The following is a 23,474-nucleotide window of genomic DNA, read 5'->3' as shown; positions in this document are numbered from 1 at the left end:
AGGCTAACAGCTGCGGAGCAGCCCGCAGGTGGGCCTTTACCTGACAGAGACCACGAGGGACAGGATCTCCAGCAGCAGGGCCGCTCCGAAGACTGCCAGGGCGGCCGGCGGGGGCGGCGTGGAGGCGGCCCCGTACCTCAGGAAGCAGGTGATGGAGAGAATCAGAAACACTGTTGTTGACAGAAGCACATCCAGGAGGGAGCTGAAGGTGGCACTGGCGAAAGTCCTCACGGGAGAGCTCTTTACAACCTGCTGGGAGGTGGCGGTGGGGAGGTTAACAGACGCTGCTGGGTGTGCGGCCTGGAGGAAGGCGACCCAGGTGGGGAACAGTGGGTGTCTGCTGCACACTTGCCTCCCACGGACCAGGTGCGGGCGAGAAATGCTTCACACAGCCATCTCCCTGATACTACCCCCTGCCCAACAGTGAGGAAACTGAGGCACAGAGAAGTGCAGAAATTTGTCCAAGGTCACAGAGCAGCTGAGTACAAACCAGTAAATTCTCACAGGCGTGTGACACACTGAGCCTGAAATATGCTGCTGACAGGAAAGTCGTGCTAGAAGCCAGGTCCCAGACTCGGGGCTTCCTGACCGAAGCAGAAGGCGGGGCTAGAGCAGCAGCAGGTCAGCAGTAACAGTAATGGCAGGAGTCTGTTCTGGGCCTGGGTCTGCACGGGATGCAGGGGGTACGGACAGACGGGAAACAATGCCCCTGGGGGGCTCACAGCCTAATGGTGGGCAGATGAGCGTCTCAGATGGTGGTGTGGTCAGTGTGACAAAGCGACACGCACGGGGTACTAGAGAATCACAGCAAAGGGGAAAAATGATGACAAAGCCAGAGTCCGAGAGAGAGGCCAGCTCCAAGCACCAGGTAGACCCTTGCAGGGAACAGCCGCACTCCACACTCACACAGTTCTTGAGGAGGAAATGCTCCTCGTCTCAGGGCATAGGTCAGAGGCCAAGGCGAGGGGCCACCCAAGGTCACACAGGCGAGGAGGAGCCCAGCCAGGGCTGTGGTGCCTTGACCACGTCACCCACTGTCCCTGGGCCTCGTTTCCTTATTTGGAACAAGGATGAACTCTGGACCGACACCTTGTGGACGATGGCGATGCTTCACTGGGAAAACACCGAGTGCAGTGGGAGCCTAAGTGGGGACGCCTGGAGCCTTCCGCTGCTCCTGCAGCCCTCCCCTCCTCGACCCCCTGCCCCAAGTTCCAGGGGCAGCACCCCACCTGCACCCTAGACTGCAGGTTCGTCCACTCCCGTCACCTTCTATGGCTCAGCCACGTGACCTTTACACAGCACAGTCTGATGGTGCCACCCCCTGTTCTGGATCCTTCCCAGCTCCCTTGGCCTTTGGCATAACGTCCACCGTGCAGGAAGCTGCCCACCTGCCACCTCCACCCCATCTGCCATATGGAAGCGCCCCCAGATCCCTGGAGGTACCCAGGCTCCATCTCATCTCCAAGGATTGCAGCTGTTGGCCCCTCTCGGCAACATTCCTTCACTGGGTTAGTTGCCAGCCTTCCCACTAACATGGGCTCCCTCTAGGCCCTCAACCTGGGGTCAGTGTGCTCTGAGGGCCTTTCGGGACCCAGGAGTCTGGGTTCTGACTTCTGCCAGGTTACTGCTTCCCTGAGAGCGTCTGTCATCTCTCGGCCTCAGTCCCAGGAGCAGGTGCTCAGGGAGCATCTGGTGACAAGAGGGGTGGGTAGCCCATGCCTGCTGCTAGGGAGGCTCTGCACTCAGCACCGCAGTTGGGGGATGTTCCAGTCTAGCGACGGGGTCTCAGCCTCTCAACCTTCCCTGGCCTTGGCTTTCTTTTGGCAAAATGAGGATCATCATAAACTTGCTTAAAAGGCTGCTGTGTGGACTAAATGAGATGATGTTCTGCTCTCCAGGCATCAATCAACTGACTCAAAAGTCCACATGAGGAGCCCCGCCTGGGGTATTCACAGGTATTCAGGTCCCAAGAGGCTCATGAAACCCAACCCCACAGGCATGACCTGCCCTGTCTGGTTCACCAGGACTTTCGGGCCTGGTCGGGCCCTGGATGCAGCAGACACTAAGGGGTGATCCTCTGGATGAACAAATGGAAGTCGAAGAAGAAACCCTTTTGGCTCTGGGCTGGGAGGGTATGTGTTTTTGACCTTGTAACACAGCTGGGTTAGGTCTAGGAAGACCGCAGGGGGCTGGCTGCTTGTAACTCAAACCAGGCTCTAGGCTACTGCTTCTGTCCATCGCTCCCATCAAGCCCCACCAAACGCTTGCAGGTTTGAGGACTGGACACCACATAGAGTAGAGAATAAGAGATGGGCTCCTGCCTCCCCAAGCTGAGAGTCCAGGGAGGGAGGCATATGATTCAACAGTCCCACAAGAAGAGGTTTCCATACAGGATTCCAGCTGTGAAGACACGGTGTAATGGGCAGGGGGGAGGGGTGGGGGGTGGTATGGGGTGGGTGGGAATCCAGTCTGCAGTCAGGGACTGTTTCTTGAAGGAAGTGACGTTTGGGCTCAGAGTTACAGGACAACAGGAATTAAGGCAGGGGAGGGCAGTGGAGGGGAGCTCAGCCCTGAAGCATCTGGGAAATCCCAGTGAGGTGGCAGGCCTGATTTGTGTCCCATCACAGTGGGAAGAAAGCCAACAGAGAACAGGGAGAGAAGTCCTCCTGGAGAACAGAACAGGTGGGGCTGGAGCCCCCCTCCCCATACTAGGCCTCCAGGGGCTGGAGCATGGCCGGGGAGCCTGGGCACCCACCAGCTGAAGGGGAAGGAGACCAAGAGGTGACAAGCTGAGTTGCTGTAGACAGATTTAGGGTTTTCTCCTTTGTGGGGACGAATTCACATACAGGTGAAATTCAGGGCTTACATACAGACTGTGGGAGATCAAAACGAGCCTTCAAATTCCTGTTGCTCAGGAAAATGAAAAATGGCTGCCCAAACACAAGACTGAGAACTACTGAGTAAAACCAGCACGTCTTTAGTAAAATTATGAGGAAACACACACCTCTTCTTGATAGCTGGTCCTGTAGGCCCGCTCGAGCTCCGGATCCAGGAAGTTCAAGCTGAACTGGTTAATGGGCGGCTTAAAAAAGTAGTCTTTCATCAGGCTAGAAGAGATGATAAATGCAATCAATCAACGTGCAGCACAATCGTCACACTTATTCTATCAGAGGATCACCGTTAGCTACAGAGATGCCGTTTGTGGAGCATGTCACAAAGGCTGAACCTGAAAGTCACGGCACAATAGATACTGCTCAACCACCCCTTTAGAACTCTCTGGAAAGTCCTTCGTGCTTCTACACAGAATCCCATTTCAGGCTGTACCTCCATGAAAGAATGCCTATTCACCATAAATATAACACACAGCAGTAGAACTGTGCTTTTGAAAACATCTTCTGGCATCCAGAATTAGAAGGAGGCGGCAGCTTTTTCTGTTCCATGAAACGCTCCCCTCTGAAGGACCAGCAGGTCCCTGCATGGATCGTGCTTATGTGGATTCGGAGGCTTCCTTGCACACATAATTCAGAACCGGCTGTCCTGTCACTCAGAGCACTGACAGTAATTACCACTGTCACCGCTAACAGGTTGTTATCACAAAATTGTGTTTACAGTCAGTGTAATTTTGGAGCCGTTGTCACATATGCAGATTGCGTGTGAAACCTGAAAAATGATAATGCTCGATGATTTTAATAGCAGAGAAATCAAGCCTGCTTTACGCGGTTCTCTCATTCTTTTACGGATGGCTAGCAAATAGTCATATCCGTTTTATCCTGCAGAAAATTACTATAAATCTAAGGGGATGTTAATATAATTTTTAAATGAAAATATAGCTGTGGGCTGTCTCTCTGCTTCACACAGTAACTGCCAGAATGATTAAAGCAGATTAAGTACATGAAGTGCCCATCAGGCGCCCAGCACACAGCAAGGGCCACTACACGTCGTCCTTTCCACGCTCAGACGACTCCTGGTGATAAGTGCGAGATTCCTTATGGCTCTCAGGTTCAGCAGAGGAAAAAACGCCACCCCCAAGTGTTGACTGCCCCTCCATCTTCCCTTTCACTTGGTGAGTGAGGACAGAGGGAAAAACAACAAAGCAGCTACAAGGAGGAAACGTAAGGCTGTATTTCCGCAGTCAAGAGGCAAAGTGAAAGTTGCTCAGTCGTGTCTGACTCTTTGCAACCCCATGGACTATACAGTCCATGAAATTTTCTAGGCCAGAATACTGGAGTAGGTAGCCTTTCCCTTCTCCAGGGGATCTTCCCAATCCAGGAATCAAACCCTAGTCTCCTGCCCCTGGTGGCTCAGCTGGTAAAGAATCTGCCTGCACTGAGAGAGACCTGGGTTCAATCCCTGGGTTGGGAAGATCCCCTGGAGAAAGGAATGGCTACACTCCAGTATTCTGGCCTGGAGAATTCCATGGACTGTATAGTCCATGGGGTCGCAAAGAGTCAAGAGGCAGGATCCACACTGTAAGCTGTGCTGCTTGTTTGAGATGAATACCGGGCCATCCCACTTCTGGGAACAGGGATGAGCTCATGTTGGATCAATCCTTTCTCAGATAGCGACCACACACCCTGAAGTGTTAGTCACTCAGTCGTGTCCAACTCTTGACAACCCTATGGACTCTAGCCCACCAGGCTCCTCTGTCTAAGGGATTTCCCAGGCAAGAATTCGGGAGTGGGTTGCCATTTCCTTCTCCAGGGGATCTTCCTGACCCAGAAATTGAACCTGAGTCTCCTACATTATAGGCAGATTCTTAACCATTTGAGTCACAAGGTAAACCCTGAACAAAATATAAAAACAACTGAAAACACTGGCGATTAGCCTGAAGCAGTAAGTGGAGCTACACCTGGAAGAAGTTGAATTTGGGGGTTGGGGGGGGGGGGGCGGGTTTCATCTGCAGAGAGCCATTAGTCAGCACCATGTGTAGGATAGCTACAACTCAGATAGAAAAGCTCCAGTCTCACTGACTTAGAAAACCAGGAGAGAGAGTTCAGCATGCCCACAGATGGAAAATGAGGTTGGGCATCCCAGAGGGAGAGGACCCAAGAAGGGAGAGCCCTACATTCTGCACACAGGCTCTGCTCCCATCTCTGGAAGACCCTTGAAACGCACGTGTGTACAGCCAACTCCAAGCAGCCTAATAAAGGCAAAAAGAACAGCTGCTGCCCACCTCAGGGGAGACAGAGTTTGGCATTTGAGTTCAGATCACTTATCTGGCTGCTGAAACAAACAAAAAGTTGATACTCTTCAAAGGAATGTAACAGAATGGAGAGTTTTGTATACAATGTGCACAACATAATCCAAAATTACTAGACAAGCAAGGAAACAGGAAAACATGGTCCCTCCTCAACAAAAAGCAATCAAAAAAGACCAACCTGAGGTTACCAAAAGGTTGGAATTGGAGGTTGTTGTTTATAATGTGTATATATATGTAACATGTGAAAACCATAGCATGAAGGATGAGAGGAGAGGTAATGTACCTATACTGATAGAAGATTTCTACATTTAAAGTGAAATGATACTATATTAACGATAGGAAGACTACAAAAATATAAGACTGCCTAGAGCAACCACTAAAAGAAAAATAATGCAAAGAGGTATGGCTAAAAACAAAGTATATTAAAATATAATAAAAAGGCAGATATTGTCAGAGTGATTTAAAAAGCAAGACCCACAGGAGATGTATTTCAAATAATAAAGACCCAGGTTTTAATTTTTTTTAATGGAAAATGATATAGCATGCAAACAGTAGCTAGAGTGACTGTTAATATCCAGATAATGCAGTCTTCAAGACAGAGTATTACTAGGCACAAAGATGGACACTTCAAAATGATAAAAGGATTAATTACCAGGAACATATAACACTCACAAGTGTGTATGTACCTAAAAAAGGGCTTCAAAATACTTGAAACAAAGAGACAGAGACACAGACAATTCTGTGCGATCGATACAGACAATTCCATAACCACAGCTGGAGATTATTCACTATCTCAATAATTGATAGAAATAATAATCATCTTATCAATTATCTCAATAATGGATAGAAAAGCCGCCCACATTTTCAGTAGAGAGACACATGATCTGAACACTGCTGCCAATCACCTGAATCTAATTGAGGTTTATGGATTGCAACATCCTGAGAATGCAGAGTTTTCATTCTTTTTAAGTGTGTTATCGTACGTTCACCAAAACAGACCACATGCAGAAATCACAGAACACGTTCTAATGAATGTAAAAGGAATGAAGTCACATAGTGAGTGTATGCCTTTGATTACAATCAATCGAACATTAATAACTAACATATCTAAGTACCATTTTTCAATAAAAGGAGCCAGGGCTCTTTGGAGAAATAGCTGATGCCTGTGCTGGGGCAGGGAAAATATAAACTGAGGTGTTGTGCTGGAAAGTAAGAAATGGCTCAAGACAAATGAAAGAGCTATGTCAGAAGGATGCAAGAGCCAGCCTGAACGGGGCTTCCCGGGGCCAGATTCAGGATGACCAGGGCATCACACTCTTTAGGACAGTGGTCAAGGATGCCCTGTTAAGTAAAACAGTACTCCATGCGGGTTTACATGGATCTCTATGTCCACACATGGAGAGATTAAGTGGTAAGTGGGGAGAGGCTGTTCACTGCAGAATGCCAAGTGTTAAGTGGAGAACGTGCTGTCAGTGCTGCGGCAGGACAGTCGCCATGCTGACCAGCACAGTAAGGACTATTACAGGCAAGAGTCATCAGTGGAGATGAGTCAAGTGAAGTGCGATGAAGAACAGGATCTCTACATGATGCCATGGGTGGCTGACTAGTCACAGGGAGAAAACAACAAGCACAGACTGCAGAAGCTGGCAACAGTCGCCCAGATGATCAATTGCACTGCCCGACAAAGGTCATCATAGTGGCGCCTTGGGCCTCTAGGGCTGGAGAAGACGAGTCCCCTCCATTGGGTGTGGACACACCCACAGCCCAGACAGAATCCTGAGGGATTCAACACAAATCCAACTTCAGGAAGATTTTATATAAGAGCCTGGCCTGCATGCTTCAAAAACGTCAACGTCTTGGAAGATGAAGGATGGCTGAGGAACTGCCCCCAGATTTGAAGATGGAAGAGGCCTGACAACCATGACAAACCTGACAACACAGCGCATGATCCTGGATCGGGTCCCGGACCAGAGGAGAGGACATGCTGTCAGGGACGCAGGGGGCCACCCAACAAAACCAGAACAGGAACTGCAGCCTGTAACTATGATCATATACAAGAACACCCCTGTTCTCAAGAAATACAGTCTTAAGGGGTAGAGAGCACAATGTGTCCAATGTATTGCAAATGGTTTAGAAAAAAAAAAAAAAAACACACATAACTTTCACAGGGAGAGAAAAGAGGATGAAGCAAGCACGGTAAAATGTTAAACATTGGTAAACTGGGTATAAAGGGAATAATGGGAACCCTCCGTATTATTCACTCTGTTCGTTTCAAATTATTGACACACTGACACTGGAGGGGGCAAGGGGACTCAGAAAAGCAGCGGTGGGGGCGGGGGCGGGGGCGGTGCTTCTACCTGCAAGCCTTGGCTCCCTCTTACCTGTCTTCCTTGATAACGTCGACAAAGTGGGCATCCGTTTTCTCCCGGATGTTCTTGAACCTCAGCGGAAGGAGAGCTGACTGATCCAGGCTCACGCCTGCCCACCTGCCCTTCTCCTGTAAGATCTCGCACAGGGAGGTCTGACTGTTGGTGAGCTTCTCCTCCGGGGGAGGACTCAGAAGTCCATTTTGCGTTTTGGAGCTGGGTCCTCCGGAGGCCTGCATCAGGACAAGCAGGGCAAAAGCAGAGGCTGGTGTGTGGGCTGCAGTAGCGCCGTCCCCCCGACGCAGCCACACCAGAGGCCCCTGGACTGTGCCCCACACACTGCAACCCGCACCTCCAGGTCTGTGTTCTAACCCGAGCAACCGTTTGCTTCTCCCCGTTCCCCCCAACTCCTCCAGGCAACCAGGACATGGTGGGGGCAGACTCTTCTCTCATCCTGAGGAGGCCCCTCTTCTCCTCCACATCCACCTTCCACCAGCCACTGAGTCCAGCTTCCAGCCCCAAAGAGCCTCCCAAACTCCCCTCAGCCACACGTCCTCAGGTCTCACTGCCGTCAGGGAGTCCCACCAGGTCAGCATCCATCCTGCTCTTTATCCGTCTGTCCAAAACCCAGAGGACTAGAAGGTGTGCAGTGATGTCACCCAGGAGGAGTTTCCCTCAGAACTGAGAAGCTGACCCAACAGGACGTCCCCTCTGGTGGGCACACTGAGAGAGGCGCTGGCAGGGACCAGGGCTGAGAGCCGGTACCTTGGCGCTGTTCTTGGGCTCCTCCTGACAGCCGTTCTGGACCGCTCCACCTTCTGCACCAGCTTCTGGCTTGGGAGTGAACGTGATTCCGCACGATGGGCAGGTCTACAAGAAGAGCACAGAGCATAGAGCTCACTCGGGCAACACAACCTCACTATGTGACTCAGATGAGTCGGCTGCTGTTGCAATCTGTCACACAAGAAGGGCACAACCCAACGGAAAGTTTACCAAACGTCTCAGGACAAGTTACAAAGGAACAGACAGCGTGAAAATGGAAACACATCCATACAGAGGCCTGTACGTGAATGCACCCTAACAGCGGCTACTCTTTAGCAGAAACAACTCAAATGTCCATCAGCGGGTGAGTGGATCAATGAAATGGGGGATGTCCAAAGAACGAAACATTATTCAGCTCTCCAAAGGGATAAAGCCCTAATATACACGACAAAATGCATGAACCTTGAAAACTCGCTCAGTGAAAGCAGCCAGACACAAGAGGCCACATATCATAGGACTCCATCCATATAAAATGTCCAGAAGAGGTGACTCCACAGAGACGGAAAGGAGACTACTGGTTCACAGGAATGAGAGGCACAAGGGGATGCAGAGTGACTGGAATGGGTGTGGGGTTTCTTTCCAGGGGAATGAAAATGTTCTAAAATTGACCATGGCGATGGCTGTACAACTTTACGAACATACTAAAAACCAATGAATTAGATGCTCTACAGGGTGAATTTTATTGTATGTGAGTTATATCTCAATACAGTTCTTGTTAAACTAGCCGCTAACCCACACTTGAACCCTAAGTGAAGGTTCTCAAGCTCCCTGCGAAGGTGGGCTGTTCTTGTAAAGCAGAGGGACGAGCTTACAGACCCAGCCCTTCTCACACATTTGCAGGAATTAGCTGACCTCGAAAAGACTCAACACTGCCGGGTATGATATTGATACCACACAGGGAATATAGCCTGTAGTTTACAATAACTACAAAGAGAAGATCACCTTTAAAAATGTCAACCGCTATACTGTATACCTATAATTCTTGCCTGAGGAATCCCATGGACAGAGGAGAGTGACTAGCTGCAGTCCATAGGGTCACGGAGTCAGATACAGCTGGAGAGACTTAGCATGCACAACTTATATCATATCATACAACAACTATACTTCAATTTGTAAACAAGTACTGACCGGGATAGTATTGTTGGCCAAAAGGCTTGTTTGGATTTTCATACCTTCGTGCAGAAAAACCCAAATGAACCTTTTGGCCAACCAAATAGAAAGGGCAGGGATTTCATTTCTCACAAACTAGAGTTCAAATCCCTTTTCTTTTCTGGGGGAAACTGTATTGATTCTAAGTTTAAAACAAATGAAACAGAAACCTTAGAGAAAAATGTCTGCCCTGATGGAGATGTTCTCATATCTCGACATTCCCTTGATCTCTTGGGGGAGCCCCTTGTGCTCCATGAGGGTCTCACCAGGTAACAGTGGGCGGGTTTGATCCCCTGTCCCCTAGACACACAGCAACTTGAACTATTTGCCTGCTTTGTTTTAATTGGATTAAAACACCCTACATACTGGGTTTTGTCAGGCACACAAATTCCCTCTGTGAAACGTTTGCTAGATCATTAAAGGCCTGTCTCTCCCCTTGAGCAGCTGTCGGCATCTCTGACCCCAAGAAGCCTTGGCTGGGGGCTCTGGGGGCATGCCTGAATTGAGCAGCTGACATGCAGGGCAGCCTCTCTGCAGGCGCAGTGGGTCAAAGCCACTGTTCTAATGACAGCAGCTGCCAAGACATGGAGACACCTCAGTGCCTAGGACGTGCCAGTGCACCCTGTCAGGTGCTTATCCATGCGACACCCATGATCTCATGTGCCTGATCTCTGTTAATCCTCCTGTCACTGCTGCGAGGCAGAAGTGACTGGCCACAGTGGGGGGTCCGACCATGGGGCTCCTGACCCCTGACCACCACGCAGCAGCCTCTCTCTGCCTCTTTTCTTGGCACAAAGGGGACCCAAGAATAATCCTGGCACTTTGATCTCCTCTGCCTTGTTCTCCTGAAGTGACCCGGGCAGTTATAGCCACCTCCTGGCTCCTTTAAGTGCCACCAAGGGAAGCTTCACCAAGACCTGCTAAGGTCCCCGGGACAAGGGACTGTTCGCACCGAGCAGTGTGCTGGCTGTTGCCCAGGAAACCCAAGCTCCCATGGAGAAGGCCAGGAGCAAGCTCTGCATCTTCCCAGATTACCCCTCGGCCACCCGCATCGGGACGAGAGCTCTGGAGGGAAGGTTGTAACTATTTCTCTAACACACTTGGGTGCCTCTGTATTTGTTTTTAACACATTTCACATTTCAACACACACACCTTATATTCTCTTTAGAATGAATGGCACGGAGCTATAAGATAGATTTTTCTTCAAGGCTACTTCTCTTCACAAGATAAAACCAGCTCTAAGCCAACAGCTGTCGAGGAAGGGGAAGGGGACACGGAGACCTCTCTTCTGAGAATCAAGGAGAAAACATGAGGAAAGTCCTGCTTTGCCTGCTCAGTCTCAGCAAGCCTCCTAGGACCAGGAGAAGTGTCCCTTGCCTCCTAAACTCGAGACGCAGGTAGAACATGGCAGATAGGAGCACATACACAGCAAGAGCGCACATGACCCACAGGGGCCTGTGCTGAGTCCTCCCAAGCACCTGGGTAACACTGTGATCAGCCCATTTCCCACTCGAGGGCACTGAGGCACAGAGAGAAGGGACTGGCCCAGAGTCACAGGTACAGACCCCAACCACACATGCGACACCTCTGGGTGAACAGAGGCCACCTGCCATGTGGGGCAGAGGCTCCCCAGGCTGCAGCCTGCCACTGGAGGGCCAAGGCACCCTCCCCAAGCTAGTGGGTCTGCACAGGCATGCACACTCCCAAATGGATGACTGCTGTTAACAAAATCCTAGAGAAAAGTAGAAGCCAAATATTAGAGGAAGACAGAAGCAGTAATTATTACAGAAAATGAAAGGCATCCAGAAACAGTAAGAACAGCAAGCGGACAGCCTGAAAATACTGGAGGCAAAGTAACAAACAAAACACATCTGTAAGAACCAGGCGCAAAACCTCCAAGTCATGGAGTGCAGAACCCTGGAAACCTCCTCAGGTTTCTGAGCCCTAAACAACCACTGAGTTTAATGACCGAGGCTGATAAGGCAAGAAGAGTGTCATTGTGCTATGATAAAGTTCCATCAGAAAGTCAAAGTAAGAAAATATTTGGTATTTGGGGAAATTCCCTACATGTGCGATACTCTACTACCTGATCATGTCAATTAAATGAAATGGACTAACCTTCCCATTTCAATTCATGTGTAGTGTAGTATATAACAATAATAACTATATTTATAACAAAACAATACAAACATAATATTTTATATGTGTATACTTAATGTTTTACTTTGAAACACTTTTAGACTTAGACAATTCAGAGAGTCCCATACAAAAACCCGAGCTGCACTGACAGTTAGTATCTTACATGAACCGTGGTCCAGTTATCAAAACGAAGAGCTTAACATTGGCACCATACTATTAACCACACTGCAGATTAAAAAAAATATATACTGATTTGTCAAGATTCATTCCACTATTTGCAACAGATTTGCTTTGCAATTTATGCAAATTCAAAATAATTGGGAAAAAAATACACGCAAATTCAAATATTCAAAACATTCAAATTAAAATATTTAAAATACACGCAAATTAAAAATAATTTGCATATATTTTACTTAATTGATTTATTTTGGCCATGGCACGTGGCATGTGGGATCTTTGTTCCCTGACCAGGGATCGAACCTGTGGCTCCAGCCGTAGAGTCCTAACCACTGGGAGTCTTAACCACTTTAGGGAAGTCCCTGATGCAGTTTTCATTCAGACGTTCTTTTCCTGTTCCAGGATCCCATGCACATTTAGTCTCCTCCAGTCTGGGACACTTTTGATGAGTTCTGGCCCTTGAACTTGGATTTATCTAATGTTTTCTCAGAAGTTGGTGGAGATTTGGGGTTTGAGGGAAGAATCCCATAGAGGGGATGCACTCTTCTCTGCACATAACATGCGGTAGTGGGGGTTGGTTCCATTCATCGTGATGCTAACCATCATTGAAGGTGGGCTCTGCTAGGTTTTCCACTGCCAAGTTACTCTCCTCCCCTTTATCTGTTCATTTATTGGCTGAGCTGCACAGCTTGGGCGATCTCAGTTCTCTGACCAGGGACTGAACCTGGGCCAGGGCAGTGAAAGTGCAGAGCCATAACCACTAGGTCACCAGGGAACTCCCTCAATATCCTTCCCTTTAAAATGAATAACTACCTGAGGGGAGATGCTGGGAGGCTATGCAAATGTCCTGTTTGTCCCTAAACTTTTATCCACTTCAGTTAGAACTCACCAATGGATCTTGCCTGAAGCAATTATTACTGTGATGCTCTAAAGCTGATTTTCTTTCATTCTTTTTATAATCTATTAGCTGGAGTTCTACAAGGAAGAGCTATCGATTTATACGTGATGTGCTTCCTCCTAATTGAAGGAAACATGCACACGACTAAAACTATAGATGCAACTTGAAAAGTACTTTTAAAAAAAAACAAACAAAACTTACTTTGCATCCACATTTCAGAGCCAGCATTCAGATTACTATTTACTTATTTGTACAGCAGGTTCGTGGAGGTACAATTCATGCTGTATCTATCCAACTCACCATCTAAGGTATATAATTCGTAGTCTTTAGTATAGTCACAGAATTGTGCAACCATCACCACCAATTAACTCAGACAATTATTTACAATAAATACTTTATGTCTAAACTGACGTGAGTTCGATCCCTGGGTCAGGAAGATCCACTGGAGGAGGAAATGGCACCCACTCCAGTATTCTTGCCTGGAAAATCCCATAGACAGAGGAGCCTTGCGGGCTATTGCCCATGGGGTTGCGAAGAGTCAGACATGACCGAGCACTCAGGCACAAACTACACACACAGATAAAGAGAAAAGTCTATTACTTTTTCCATCTATTGATACAATGAAATAAAAGGCCCTCACGTCGGATTGAGCCTATTCATAATGATTTCACATATAAATAACAAGGAGATAAAAGAGGCGATCATTTTCTTAGAGTCATTTAAAAAGCCACAGCAACTGAAACAGCAGGGTGGTCCCAGGTGTGTGTGTGCATGCTAAGTCGCTTCAGTCATGTCCAACTGTGCGACCCTGTGGACCATAGCCCGCCAGGCTCCTCTGTCCATGGGATTCTCCAGGCAAGTATACTGGATTGGGTTGCCATGGTCTCCTCTAGGGATCTTCCTGACCCAGGGATTGAACCCACATCTCTTGCCTCTCCTGCAAAGGCAGACAGATTCTTTACCACGAGAGCCATATAAGTATAATATAACCCTTATGAGCTGGAACAGGTCCTCTCTGAATCGCCCCTACGTGGGCAAATCCACACCACTAGCCTCATTACCAACTGCAAACAGGGAAAAAGGCCCCATGAGAACACGCCCTGGGTTCTGAATAAGGGACTGAGGCAAATGCAAGATCAGCCAAGCAGGTGCCTCCTGGGGAGGCCTTTCAGAGGCGACATAAGATGTTCTCACAGCTCATGGGGCTCAGTGGGTGAGTGCCAGCGCTCTATTGTGGGGAAGGGACAATATGGGATGCCAGAACCTTCCTGAGCAGCATCACTCACAGCCAGTCACTCAAGCCAGTCACACTGGGTGTGAAGGGTTCCCTCTGACCTAAAACCTCAGGGCCGAAGCCCTTGACCTCTGACACCACTACTGTTTCTTAGCAGGTCATCACCGTACTCAGACTATTTTATGAAATATCAGGTGGCGATTCTCTAGCTGTGAACTGGCTGATAACTTACAGACACATGGGGTATGAGTGACAGGAGCAGAAAACAAGAGCTCTGCAGGCATTTGCCTTGGTTCTGTTCAATTCTGCCCAGGCTTCCAGTGCAGCCCTCAGTCTAGCTCTGCAGAGTTACAGGTCTCTGTGCATCATCAAAAAGTTAAAAAAGCCAAAAGGAAGCTGTACTTATCTACTTCATGCTAGACACCGTGCTAGGCACTCAGGAGAAACTGAAGTTATGTAACACACGGGTCCTGCGTGCAAAGAGCTCACAGGAAGGTGCATAAGAAATGAAAGCATACATTTCAGGTTGCGTGTGTTATAACCAAGTGGTATAGACTAACTGAGCTAGACTTCAGAGACAGGGAGGTGGCCTTGCTAGCTGGAGGAATCACGGGAGACTAAGGGGGCTGCAGGGCGACAGCAAGAGGGGAGTCTGGGGGACAAGGAAGCAAGCGCATCACAGGAGAGAGGCGTGACAGGACCAGACGCGTGGATTCACTCCCCAAGAGTTTATGCAACCCCTTTCCTCTAAGTCCTTGGTTCTTCCTTGAAACTGCAGCTGAGCCACTCTAACACTGAGTTCCCCTGCTGAGTTTATGATCAATCTCTCTATCCAAAACCTTACTCCCTTTCCTGTGCCCTCTGACCTCGACGCTGGGCTAACTGAACACGCCTCAGCCAGCATCAGGAGACTAAGACGGTGTTGCCGACAGCATCATCAGCGCGTTGCGTTGCTGCTGTCGGCGTCACCGCCAGGTTGCTTTTTCCAGGGCAAGATGAGCCACAGACCCCAGCCATAGGCCAGCAGGGACCCCAGGCCAGAGAATCACGAGCCAGAGCCATCCTGACTCCTGAAACCACAGTTAAGAAATGCCACAGCATGACGACTAACTCCAGCTTCGCTAGTCTTCCTCTTCAACTCAAAGACCAAGCGGGAGTGGTCTGAGGCTCGTCCCCCACCGCATTGCTTGGCACCTGCAGATAAACCCTGACTCTGCTGCAGACACAGGGTCCTTGGGCTTGGTTATAGAACTCCTTCCACTAGACAAGCAGGCTGCCAAAAGGTGCAACTTGAAAGAAGAAATCTGTGGTGAAGAGGCCAGAGAACTCTGCATACCATTTCTGGAGACCTACCCATGCACGTTACTGTGCTAAAGCTCTGAGCAGGCCTAGAGCAAAGAGACACCTTCAGTGTCACTTAACCCACACTGACTTGACTGCAGAACACTTTTTCCATACTTGACACCTATGCCACCCTGAGAAACTACTGCTCGAGGGAACCTACTTGGGGAAACCCTCTCTCTGACAGGCCCCTTAAGCTGGGCAGGGTTTCCCATGTTGGGCAGGGGTCGGGAGATATAGGGAGACAGAAATGCCCACGGGAGCCAACTCTTGATGGCAGCAGCAACCAAGGGAAAGAAGCCTGTTGACAGAGAGAGTCTGCAGATCCTGGGAAAGGACAGGGAGGAACTTGTCTATGACCCAGCAAATTACAAAAGCTCACGGTAGTGCGGATGACACCAGCGACAGGCCAGGGACCCACGTGAGGCACTGCCCGCTCACAGGAGGAATCCTCCCAGAGGCCTGGGCCCAGTGAGTGCTCATGCACTTGTGCCTCGTTCACAAACCCCTGCTGGAGGGGAGACCTTGCCTGCCAGATCATAATCAACGTATTCTTTACAGCAGACCTCAGCTTTCTGCCTTTCAAGTCTAGGATGACAGTTCACAGGGACTCACTCAGGTCCCCGGAAGGTATGACTCTCAGTCACATGCCCTCACCCTGCTGACGCCCAGAAACCAGGGCCCAGAGCAGGGCTGTGAGGAGGGACCCTGAGTGGCAAATCCTGGCATGCAGACCAGGCCTCCTGTCTCCTCCTGCTCCTTCCACTCTGTGAATCTAGGAATGCTACCTTCAGGGTGTCCTCGTCTCAGGATGGGGATGTCCTGTTCTCTTCCCAAAACTAATTTGAGAGGACACTTCATATGCTCTCATCGTCCCCTCCGGGAAGGGGCATAGAGACCCTTCAGGGATCACAAGATTATCTGGAAAACTTACACATGGCAACAGAGTATGCTAAATTGCTTTTGCCTAACCAGACCCAAAATACGTAAGTACATAAGTAGATTGATAACTAGAATAAAAAATGTTGTCGGGAGGACGAAACACCTTCGAAAGGCAACTGAGTGCAGAACCGCTGTCACCAACGCTGCAGGCATGTGGTGCGCTGAGGGCCCCGCCTCACACACGCGCGCGCACATCATCTTAAGTGGCACACAAATGCAACGAAGCGTCTACTTCTCTGGCTTGAGCTGTTTCTCTACTTGGCTACAGCCCAGTTGGAAGCCTGAGGAAACGCTTTGTCCTCCGGTAAGAAGGCCAGGCTTGGAAGCCACGTTTCGGTCCCCTCCCTGCTCTTCCTAGCCTGGCCTGTGCTCGGTGCTGGCCTCTGAGCTGCAGGGTGGCGTGGGAAGGGGGTTCCTCTCTCTGACTCCTGGAAGACAGCCGCCCAGGCAAAGGAGCTGGCTCCAATGAGTGCAGGCATTGCGGAAATCTCTGCCACACCCACTGTGACACACTCACCAGAGAGCGTCGGGGAGGAGGGGGGCTAACACCCCCTCCTCAGCAGGAGTGACTGCACCTTTCCCCTCCTGCTAGGTGATGCGGGGCTAGGCCTAGAGGCTGGGGCTGCCACCCTGCGAGGAGGGGCTGCTCCCAGCATCCAGTAGGGGGAGGCCAGGGAGGCTGCTTAGCCTCACACAGCGCACAGGGCGCCCCCGTCCAAAGAGTTCTCCACCCAGAGTGTCGACGGAGTCGAGCCTGAAGCTGACACCAGCGGTGTCGAGACTGAGAAACCCTGCACAAGGAAGCAAAGCACACGATGAAAACGATTCGCGTGCGGTCCACGAACCTGAACACGGGAGCCACACACAGCACCTGGAGGAGAGGCACCACAGAGTCCAACACAGTGAAGCAAGCTGGACACTGCAGCCAAGTGCCACACCATGAAACACCGAGACCGCTAGCTTTCAACTGTGTTAATGGACGAGGACACGCGGGAACGGGCTGGGTCACAGCCACACCGGCAGACCATCGTCCTGACCACACATCACAGTGTTATTTGAGAGCACAAAACAGCGAAGTGAAAAGGTTTTAACTGTCTCTTTAAAAAAAAAAGAAAGAAACAGCAAATATGTAAACTGTAAAAATAAACAAAAGGTATCAGTCCGAGGAACGACTCACACATTAGAGTGACTTTGCAGGCTCCGGGCCCATTGTGTTAATTCCTTGGTGGTTTGTTAGGACAGGAATGTGTGCAGCCATTCAACCACCAGGCCATCTCTGTCCCACTGATGAACTACTAGAATGTTCTTGGCATGCCTGCACTCTTCCAGTGAGCTATACAGCACGGGCTTTACCCACACCAACAAAACTTAAAATAATTATATAAAACACGGGATTTCAGGAGACGTATGGGTACTTGAGAAAGTGGTCTCTGAAATAAGATATGAACTAGGCCTCAAAGTAAGACGCTGAGAGAATCACCTTGACTACCATCAAGTTTCGTGAGCTTTCAGAAATCCCCCCAAGACATCGTAGCTCATAGAGAAAGAAAATAGTAATTCAAGTTAGAAGCAAGTCTATGTGTAAAAAGAAAATGGGGGTGCATAAAATATCATAAAAGCAAAGATATTAAAAATGCAAAATGCTGTTAACCTTATACTAAATTTTAAAATGTTAAAAAAAAAATGAAAGGGCATTCCAAGTCTCTGCCACAGACCTGAAGGATGCTTATTATTTCACATGTTCTACTGCAGAATTAATATCATGTTTTAGAAGTAGGAAAAAAAAAAAAACTAACCTTAAGGTTATCAAAGGTTTTGACAGTCTGCGCCAAGTCACTGACACTCCCTGGCGACGCTGTCCCCTGTCCCCTAGGGCCTGAGGACACCCGCGAGCCGTCAAGGACCTCAAAGCCAGAAAGTAAGGCCTCTGAACAGCTGCAGTGAGACTCCTTCGCTCTCTGACCCGCTATCAGGTATGTCTTCAAACCTATGGATAAAAATTACAGTCAGCACAGGTGACACCAGCGGGGGTTGAAACGCAGCTCCGTCTTGCTCTCTACGCGGGACACTCTCCTGGAAAGTTGAGAGTAAAGTGAAAATGAGATAAGGTCATATTTTTACTACTGCACCCATGAGCTTCCCAGAGACACACAGCCTCACGGAGAACACCCGCCTCCAGGACACGCCGTGTCTTCCAGCTGTTTCCTCTGAGTGGTGGCAGCTCATGTCACATTCTGGGGCTGAAATGGGGGTTAAAAGTCCCTCCTTGGAAGGGTCTCATGGCCTCTTTCTGCCAGGGACAGAGCCCACTGATGGTGGACCCTCTACACTTCTGGAGTTTGTTTCTATCTGTATTGTTGCTCTTAACCTTGGCCACTCTAGACGTGAAGGTCATTACAGACCGCGCTACCTACGTCAGGGACTGCCAACCACCCTGAAGGGGGAGACCAGGATGTGCGCCTTCGGAGAACTCAGCACCCCCTCGATTCACATTCATCAAGTTTCTACGGGATCCAGACATTCATGGCAGGAACATCAGCATATGTCAAGCTGCTGTCTATGTGAATTTTATTCTCACCAAATCCTCATTTAAAACAAACAGAAAAAGCTGGTTAAGTGGACACTTAGCCTACAACTTTACAATGCCCACTAAAGGCTGTGGTAGCAGTATACACTCCCCCGGGAAGCCGCTGTGACGGGTGGTGGGCCCTGCTCTGGGTGTGCAGGACTATCTGCTGGGAAGGTAACAAGGAACAGCTTTTCCAGATGGAACCCAAGGGCTTTCTGCAAAAGAAGCAAGCCTGACTGAAAGAAATCCATTGTTAGTCCTTACTGGAATTTGACCCAGACTGTGAATTTATGAAAGGGAGTGACAATGTGATTTAGTCAATAAATATTTATTTTAGGCCTGGTGTATGCTGTACACAGAGTAAAATCAGAACAAAGCAGGGTGCCCATCTTAAAGAGTTTAAGCTGCAGCAGAAGGCGGTAAGGAAAAGCCATCATGGAGAGACTCAATCAAGAGGTGGCCAGTGTCTACACTTCTGAATCCATAGTTTCTCGCAATCAATTCATATTTAATAAATACTCTAAAATTAATCAAATGATCCTGGGACTACTTCCTCAATAATCCTTAACCATTTTATAGTTAAACCATCTTGCCACTTCACCTGTCTTTCTCTCTCTCCCTCCTTGTAAAATACTGTATGGTGTATTTTTGTTTCACGTATGTTTTTAAGTCAACTATTCTGAGAATCTGTCAAGGACACCTAAAGACACCCAGGAGTGCAGCCAACTCAGAGGTGGGAATCCAAAGACTGAGATAAATAATTTTAGATACTGACTGACTCCAAGGAGAGTGTTAAATGCTCACTCTTAACCTGAGGTCCTGAACTTCCATGTACTTTTTCCAAAAAAAATATACATCCCCAATATGTATAGGATTAGCCACAGTCCTGACTGACTGCACATAAACTAGAGAGGGAGCGTTAACTAGAATACCTCTGCCTGGGGATGCAGGGCACGGTGCCAGCTCCACAGCACAAGCTCTGACGCCTGCCTTGGGGGAGACACCCCTGAGGCTTGTTGCTGTTCTCGCTCTGAATTGTGGCTACCGAGCTGCCACTCACCGAGCAAACGTGTATCAGGAGCCTCTGTTTACGATGCACTGTGATCGTGCTGGGAGGGACAAGTGTGAACACAGTGGCCATGGCCCTCCCCACACAGGGCGGCTCCTGCAGGGGGACCTCAGCAGCGGGTCCAGGCCCAGGAGGCACGGGACGTGGTGCACCCTGCAAAGACTCAGTGGTTCAGGGAGGCCTCCTGGGTGATGTCTCCTCCACGCTGAGGAAGACACGATAAAGAGAGGCCAGCCCCATGAGAGCCTCCAGGACCAGGGGCTGGGGCAGCCGTGGTCAGGCCATGGGTGTCGACAGAAAAACTGGGGAAGTGGCCTCCAGAAAGGGAGTGTTTGGCGGGCAGAGTTGGGGGTGGAGGCTGAGTGTCGCGTGGCTGGAACAGAGGACATGTTGGGGAGAGGGGTGGTCACAGAGGCATTGGAGTCCATGCCCTGCTTTGGGCAGGCCCACTCCAGGAACCTTCATGCTGGGGCCATGGGGAGAAGGTGGAAGAAGCGGGCAGGAGGCTGAAGAAAAACCAGGGAGCCCTGGGAACATTGGCCACAAGTGGGTGTGGAGGGACTTGGGACAAGGGAGGTGGGAGACAACGGCGGGGGCAGAAATTGGCTCCCAAAAGCGTGGGGCAGCGGGCAAGGATTCAGGGCTGGCAGGTGTGACGGGTGAGGGCATGTGGCTTCCAAGGGCGGGGGAGCCCAGGGCTTCAGGCTCCGTCCCTCCAACATGTGTGATGGAGTGAGACTCTTCATGACTCTGTGTCCTGCTGAGAACAGGACTCACCCCACAGGGCTGACTCGAGGATTAAATGATTAGCACACGTGCGGCTTCACAGCAGCGCCTGGCACACGGCAAAAAGTCAGTAACATTAGCTACTATTATCAACCAGGGTATTTGGCCTGCTTATCGCTGGGAGTCTTTTTTTACGCTCCTTCTGTCTACAAAAGCATTTGGAGGACTGTTAAATCAATAACTGCTCCGAATTTGCTCCTAACTTGAATTTTCCTCTGGGGAGGCCCTAGTGACCAACCTGTATTAGTAACACAGCAGTGCTAGTATTCCAAAGGACAGACACACGGATGTGTGACCAAATCAATGACCAAGTTAGGCAACTTTCAATTTATGCTTCAATATGAAAAGTTCAAATTTAAAGTGTAACCTTCTGCTGAAACTGGAGTGGCAACAGTGTGATACAGCCAGGCCTGATGTGAACTATCCCAGGGAAGGTACTTGGGCCAGGTGACTGGGCTGCAGCCCCTTTAAAGTCTTCAGTCAGGAGAGGTCATAAGACATAAGGATTTAATGAGTAACCACACAGAGAGAACCAGGGGTCCAAGTTCGTTAGGACGGCTCTCTTTGAGCAGAAGGTCAAAATAAGGCAGCTGAATTGTTTCTTATGTACAGTGTAAACAGGAGAACAATTAATAAGATTTCTTATATTCTTTCCTGGTAATTGACTTTGAACCTCACCAGCATGGCTGCCTTCCATTGGCTTAATTTCACAGCAGCTAGAGAAGGTACCCGGAGCTTCCGACAGGCAGAAGTGCCATCTGTGGCTGCACGTGCTCAAGAGGCTGACGTGGTCAACAACCTTAACTATAGCATCAATTCTTTGAGGAGAAAACCTAAGCCTTGCACACAACTCATGTCTAGTTTTCGTGAGCTGAGTGTATTTTGAGTGAGTGCCAAAGTTCATTTTGGAAAAGAAAGATGATTCTGGCCTCTTTGTTTCGGTCTTTTTCTGCAGGACTTCTGCTCTGGAGGGCGATATCCCAACCCAAGAACCAAGGACATGAGCGTCAACCCAAAAGAAAAGAGGAGACTAATCAGGAAGGAAAGAATGCCTGGAGGCATGACCTTGGGAGTTAGAGGCATGACACAGCAGATGCCTGGGAGCTTAAAACAATAAATGTAAGGGGAGGCCATTGGTTTGGGCTAATTCACAACCAGTCTAAAAACTCACTTCACTTTGTAACAAATTTTTCCTCCTAACTAGGTCTGTGATGACAAAGTAGCACGAACATTATTTAAGTAGCACAAACATTATTTAAACTAAAATGCAGTCAGTCAACACAGAAAATAAAGATTAAAAGTGTTCAACCTTAATCTACCAAATAATCAGGGCCTACAAAATTATAGATATTTCATAACTATCTATTGCTTCTGCTTAAGAAGACCAAAAGTTTTGGTGGGGAAAAAAAAAAAGTATTTTCCATCTTGTTAACATCAAAACATTGTGGATGGGCCTAAGCCATCTCTACTCCTACATGAAACAATTAATTAATTGCAAGGAGGTGATTCATCTTGATTGTCGCAACACTTGACAATAAATCACAAGTTCTCAAGATAGCAAATGGCTATGGGTGAAACTTACCCTCTTCTTAAAAAGTGAAGTGATGGGCACTGTGCCTACGTGGCTTGATCCTGACTACACGTTTAGCCCAACCCGCAAACTCTTATAAGAACACACATGTGCACACACTTGCCCCATACCTGCTCCTGTGGCTGGCACCCCCTGTGCCAGCCTCCATTTTTTTTTTGCAGGAATGGGTACATGTAACGGCCAAAGGTGAGTGACCGGGCAATCATCTGGTGACCATGTTCCCATGAGCTGTCTTCTGAACTTTCCTACTTAGCAAGAGGAAGTGCTACCCTGCTCAATGCTGGAAACCAGCGCAGGGAGAGGCCAGTATAACCACCTTCAAAGACCTACTCCCTCCACCTCTAAGAAGCTCCCGAATTAGGGTCTTCAAAAGCTACAAAATGACTTCTTTGAAAGACAGCATTTGGCTGTTTATGGAAACAGTCTGCCAGGTACTAACCATCTCTTTCATTCATTGGCTCATTCTCACATTCACTTACCCAGCAAACAAAATATTTATTGAGTAACCTACTGAGGGCAGGGACCTGGGCTGAGTGTTGAAAGAAATGGATAAGAAAAAGGACTGCTCCAGTGTTCGCAACAGTGCAGATGAAAACCATGACCTAAAATGGAAATACAAGTCACCTAGATGACCCACTTCACAGAGCTGATGTGAGGATTAAAGGAGTCAGTGCTTCCCCTCAGGGCAGCTCCAGGAACACTCAAGAGGAAGTCAGAGTAGACCGAGGAAGGGCATGCAGTAATGCTCACGAAGAGTTAAACGGGAGGACGGGAGGCTGGCGGTGAGGGGGAGGACAGAGACCACCAAGAAGAAGAGAGAATCACATGAAGTCAAGTCTGTGCTGGCAGGAGGTTCACCAGTGACAAAAGGCATATTTACAGCTAGAAAACAAAAGGAAAGTAAGGGTCTATGATAACTATTCTGGAATACTACACATGACAGAATTTAACAAGCAGAAGAGACTACGAAACAAGACAGCTAGAAGGAAAGGTGTCAGGAACTAAGACGAACTGACAACTAATAAACTGTTATTCACCTAATGGTGACCCTGAGTGGCCATCAGACATAGGCGAGCATGTCGGGTCACGTGTGTGGCAGTTACAGGAGACACAGACTGTACTCTTCCCCCTGGAGACCTGAGAAATACTAGCTAATTCTAAGATTTTAACTTAATAGTTAAACTAATAGTT

The 23,474-nt window shown here is 48.8% G+C and overlaps 1 protein-coding gene across 2 annotated transcripts in view; it reads right to left on the bottom strand.

Annotated features, from left to right (window-relative positions):
- ADCY9 (adenylate cyclase 9) overlaps positions 1–23,474 on the bottom strand; it is a 111,474-nt gene that overhangs the window by 25,756 nt on the left and 62,244 nt on the right. The window contains exons 3-7 of one of the 2 annotated variants that reach the window (XM_027528205.1): positions 18,065–18,255; positions 8,332–8,436; positions 7,582–7,799; positions 3,005–3,107; positions 41–252 (exon numbers count right to left, since the gene is read on the bottom strand). In XM_027528205.1, the coding sequence (XP_027384006.1) occupies positions 41–252; positions 3,005–3,107; positions 7,582–7,799; positions 8,332–8,436; positions 18,065–18,255 (829 nt within the window). The remainder of the gene's footprint in view (positions 1–40; positions 253–3,004; positions 3,108–7,581; positions 7,800–8,331; positions 8,437–18,064; positions 18,256–23,474) is intronic. The other variant, XM_027528206.1, reaches the window with a different exon arrangement.

This window comes from Bos indicus x Bos taurus, chromosome 25, assembly GCF_003369695.1.
Source record: "Bos indicus x Bos taurus breed Angus x Brahman F1 hybrid chromosome 25, Bos_hybrid_MaternalHap_v2.0, whole genome shotgun sequence".
Taxonomy (NCBI): domain Eukaryota; kingdom Metazoa; phylum Chordata; class Mammalia; order Artiodactyla; family Bovidae; genus Bos; species Bos indicus x Bos taurus.
The sequence above is the reverse complement of the archived record's forward strand: the minus strand, read 5'-3'. Positions and strand labels throughout refer to the sequence as shown.